Source organism: Meleagris gallopavo, chromosome 30 (genome assembly GCF_000146605.3).
Source record: "Meleagris gallopavo isolate NT-WF06-2002-E0010 breed Aviagen turkey brand Nicholas breeding stock chromosome 30, Turkey_5.1, whole genome shotgun sequence".
NCBI classification, from domain to species: Eukaryota; Metazoa; Chordata; class Aves; order Galliformes; family Phasianidae; genus Meleagris; species Meleagris gallopavo.
In genome coordinates, this window is record NC_015040.2 from 1,802,885 (window position 1) to 1,806,337 (window position 3,453).

Genomic DNA, 3,453 nt, shown 5'->3' on the forward strand with positions numbered 1-3,453 from the left:
GGGGTGGGCAGCTCCAGGCTGTGGGCTATGGGGTGAAGGGGGGATCCTCGCTGGCCGTCGTGCTGTCCTGGTCCGAGAGCAGAAGAAGCACTGCCCTAAGGGCCGTCTGTGCTCACCTTGGCTCTTCTTCCAGACGGCGTTGGAGGCTGACGGGCCATGGCTGGGCGAGCAGGGCCGCAGGCGGGGCTGGGCCGTGGGCAGGCTGAAGGGCACCGGGGGGTGCATGTAGGAGAGGAACGGCACTGAGGAAGGGGGAGGAGGAGGAGGAGGCCCCGAGAAGCGAGTCAAAGTCGGAGGGCCAAACAGGTTGGGTTCCAGCAGCGGGAAGGGGTGCGGGGCCGGCGGGATGAGCGGCAACGCTTCCAGCGAGCCGGGCAAGTCGGGCAGGCTGGAGGCCGTGTCTGTGCCAGGGGCTGTGGTGATGGCTTCTTTCTCTGTGTGCCAGATGACGGTGGGAGGCTTGGGCAGCCCCTCGGGGGGTGGTTTGGCCGTGGGTTCCTTCTCTTGGGTGGAGGCGGTGGGCAGGGTGGGCTTCTCGGCCTTTTGGGGCGGCGGTGCGGGGCTGCTGGCGCGGTCGGAGCAGACGTGGAGGTGCTTGAAGAGGGAGCGGTGGGTGCGGAAGCGCAGCAGGCAGTTCTCACATCTGTGGGGCCACAGGCAGCGTCAGGTCTGGGACAGTCAGTCCTCCCGTGGTCACTTTGGGGCATGCAGACCCCCTGATCTGGGGTCTGCCCCATTGGGGTGGGATACTGGGTGGCCCCAAATGGGGCATGGGATGGGGCTGTGTGTACATGGGATGGGTCCATGAAGAGACATGGGGTGGGGACAGGAACGAGAAGGGGATAGGGACAAATGGGGGACAAGTGGGGGGGGACCAGGGACTCACTTGAAGTAGCGGTTGGGTTTGTAGTGCACTTTCATGTGGGCCATGAGGTCCTGCATGCTGGGGAAGGTCTCTGTGCAGCCCAGCGTGGGGCACTGGAAGGTTTTGCCTGCAAAAAAAGAGATGGGGCTGAGTCAGCACTGTCCTGACTGCACTGTGCCCTTGGGTGGGGATCCTGGTGCTGTTCCCATCCCCTTCCATGCTGTCCCACCACTGTGTCCCCACACTCCCCTCTGGGCTCCATGAGCACTATTTGTGCACCACAGGGCATCCCCATTTTGCCATCCCCTTACCCTCAAGGGACTGCGTGGGTCTGTAGTGCACCTTCAGGTGGTCCATCAGCTCTTGCATGCTGGGGAAGGCCAATTTGCAGCCGTAGCTGGAGCAGGCGTAGTGCTTCCCTGCAAGAAGACACCACTATTGGCCTCATCCCCTGTCCCTTTTCATCCGTGGGTCAGCGGGGTGGGTGATGCACTCAGCTCACCTGGGGCTGGACGGCGCTTTAGGAGCCGCAGGTCCTGTGCTGGGGGGGCTCCTCCGCTCCCCAGTGCTGTCATGGGGCCTGCAAGGAAGAAGTTGTGGGGTCGGTGCTCTGTGCACCCATCGTGATCCCCAACCCTCACCCTTGCCCTGGCCATGGAGAAGAGCATGTTCTGGGGTGGGGTTGGGGCCATAGCTCCATGCCTACAATGGGATTTCTGGTGTCCCCCAGTGTCACACCCCTCAGACAGCAGCCCGCCCCACACCATCCCATGGACTCACCTGCCCCCTCCCCAACGTATTTCCCCCCCAGGGAGAAGTTGGGCAGAGTTTCATCCTTCTCCGTCTTCATGGCCGCTGCAGGGCACGGGGCTCTCCTCTTCTTCGTGGTGCTGCACCCAACCAAGGAGCAGGGGTTAACGCTCAGCACAGAGCAACAACCACCTCCTCCTGCTCTTCTCTGGTGTTAAAGCCAACACCCTCCCTCATCACCTCTCCCACCCCACACATGTCCCCAAAGCAGGCAAACATCACTTCCTCTGCCACATACCATGGGGCACTGCCCCACACATCACCAGCTTGTAGGATCAGGTGCAGCACAGCATCCATAGGCAAATCCTACCCTGGATCCACAGGACACCCTCCTCTCTCCCAGGTGACGCAATAATGGAGGTATTTCCTCAGCTTTTCAGGGGAAAATCAGCTTAAAACACATGGTTTTGGGGTGCTGTGGGATTGCAAGCTGTATTGAGAAGCACAGCCTGGATGGATGGGGGGGGGGTCTTAGCACATGGAGTGACTCTGGAAGGTGTTGCTGGGGTTGGTGCTGGAGCCCTTGAGCAGTGTCCATCCCAGGGGCTGGCAGCCCCCATACACCACAGCTTCCAATGAATTCCCTGATTTCTTGAAAAAACAAACTTGGGAAAATTGCCTTTTTGGTGTCCTGCTCCCTTATGGCCTCATCTAGAGTGGGCTGGCACTGGGACCAGGTGGTGTCACTGGGGACAGTGGCATTGGGTTTCCAGTAAGGTGGTGGTTTGTGATGATAGATAGGGTCAAGAAACAGCGTAAGGACATCACTGCTCCAGGAACTGTCCCTGACACAGTGAGGAGCTGCATGGACACAGCATGCTTAGCCCTACAAACCCCAGCTTTGGGGGAGGTGGTGGCACCTGCACCGTTCTGCTACCATTTGTCATCTCTAGCAGGACAGCATCCTTCTGCAACACTGAGCACAGTGCTGTGAGCCAATGTTCCCATCCCCAGGACCTCATGGAGATATCACCCCCAGCCCCAGAGCAAACCCTGCCCTGGAAACCCAAATCCTGGAGCCACTGCACACTCACTGCACACTTTTCACAGCATTTTCCTGCAAATCCAATGGCACTGCTGTGCTGAGTGGGGACCCTATAATAACCCCTTCTGGGTCTGAGGGGTTTGCAGCCTTCGGTCACCCAGAGCAGCTTTGGGACTGATTCCATTAACAATCATCTCCCTCAAGCAAATCAGAGGGTTTATGTGATTTAGAGACATTCACAAATCCGGGAGGAGAAATGGGACCGATAATCCCATCCGAGCATCTCTGTGATCAGCAGCTCTGAGGCTTGGGAGATGAGAGACAAAGGCTGGCTCATGGGACCGCCCCTGGGAGGTGACAGCCGAGCAGGGACCCCGGCTCTGCCTTTACCCCCTCTCCCCCCAACTTTACCCCATGGAGGAGGATGCGGGCTGACCCCAAGGGTGCTCAGGGTGCCAATATGTCCTGATACTCCCAAACTCACAGGGATGGAGGGATGTAATGCATTGGGGGCTCCCAGCTGCTCACCCCAGGGCTACTAGCCCTATGGCTGGCACCTCCTGGCTAGCAGCACCCTGAGGCTGGTGGCCCCTATAGATAATACACCCATGGCTACCAACACCCCTGCTAACAGCCCCTTTCTACTACTGACAGCCCTCCAGCAACAATACACCCCGGCTAGCAGCCTCTATGGCTCACAGCCCCCCATGCTAACAGCCCCCCAACAATACACCCATGGCTACCATCCCCTACGGCCAGTAGTACCCCATCTATCCCCTCCCCCCCCCTCGCT

The 3,453-nt window shown here is 59.4% G+C and overlaps 1 protein-coding gene across 1 annotated transcript; it reads right to left on the reverse strand.

The window, feature by feature from the left end:
• Positions 1–6: 6 nt before the first annotated feature.
• On the reverse strand, positions 7–2,127 carry LOC104914675 (zinc finger protein 414; the record flags this gene model as incomplete). The annotated part of the gene is given in 6 exon segments (XM_010724871.3): positions 7–643; positions 887–992; positions 1,177–1,284; positions 1,368–1,445; positions 1,646–1,924; positions 1,927–2,127. Coding segments are annotated over 6 exon segments (1,254 nt in total), but the record flags the coding sequence as incomplete, so codon positions are not given.
• Between the last annotated feature and the right edge of the window lie 1,326 nt (positions 2,128–3,453).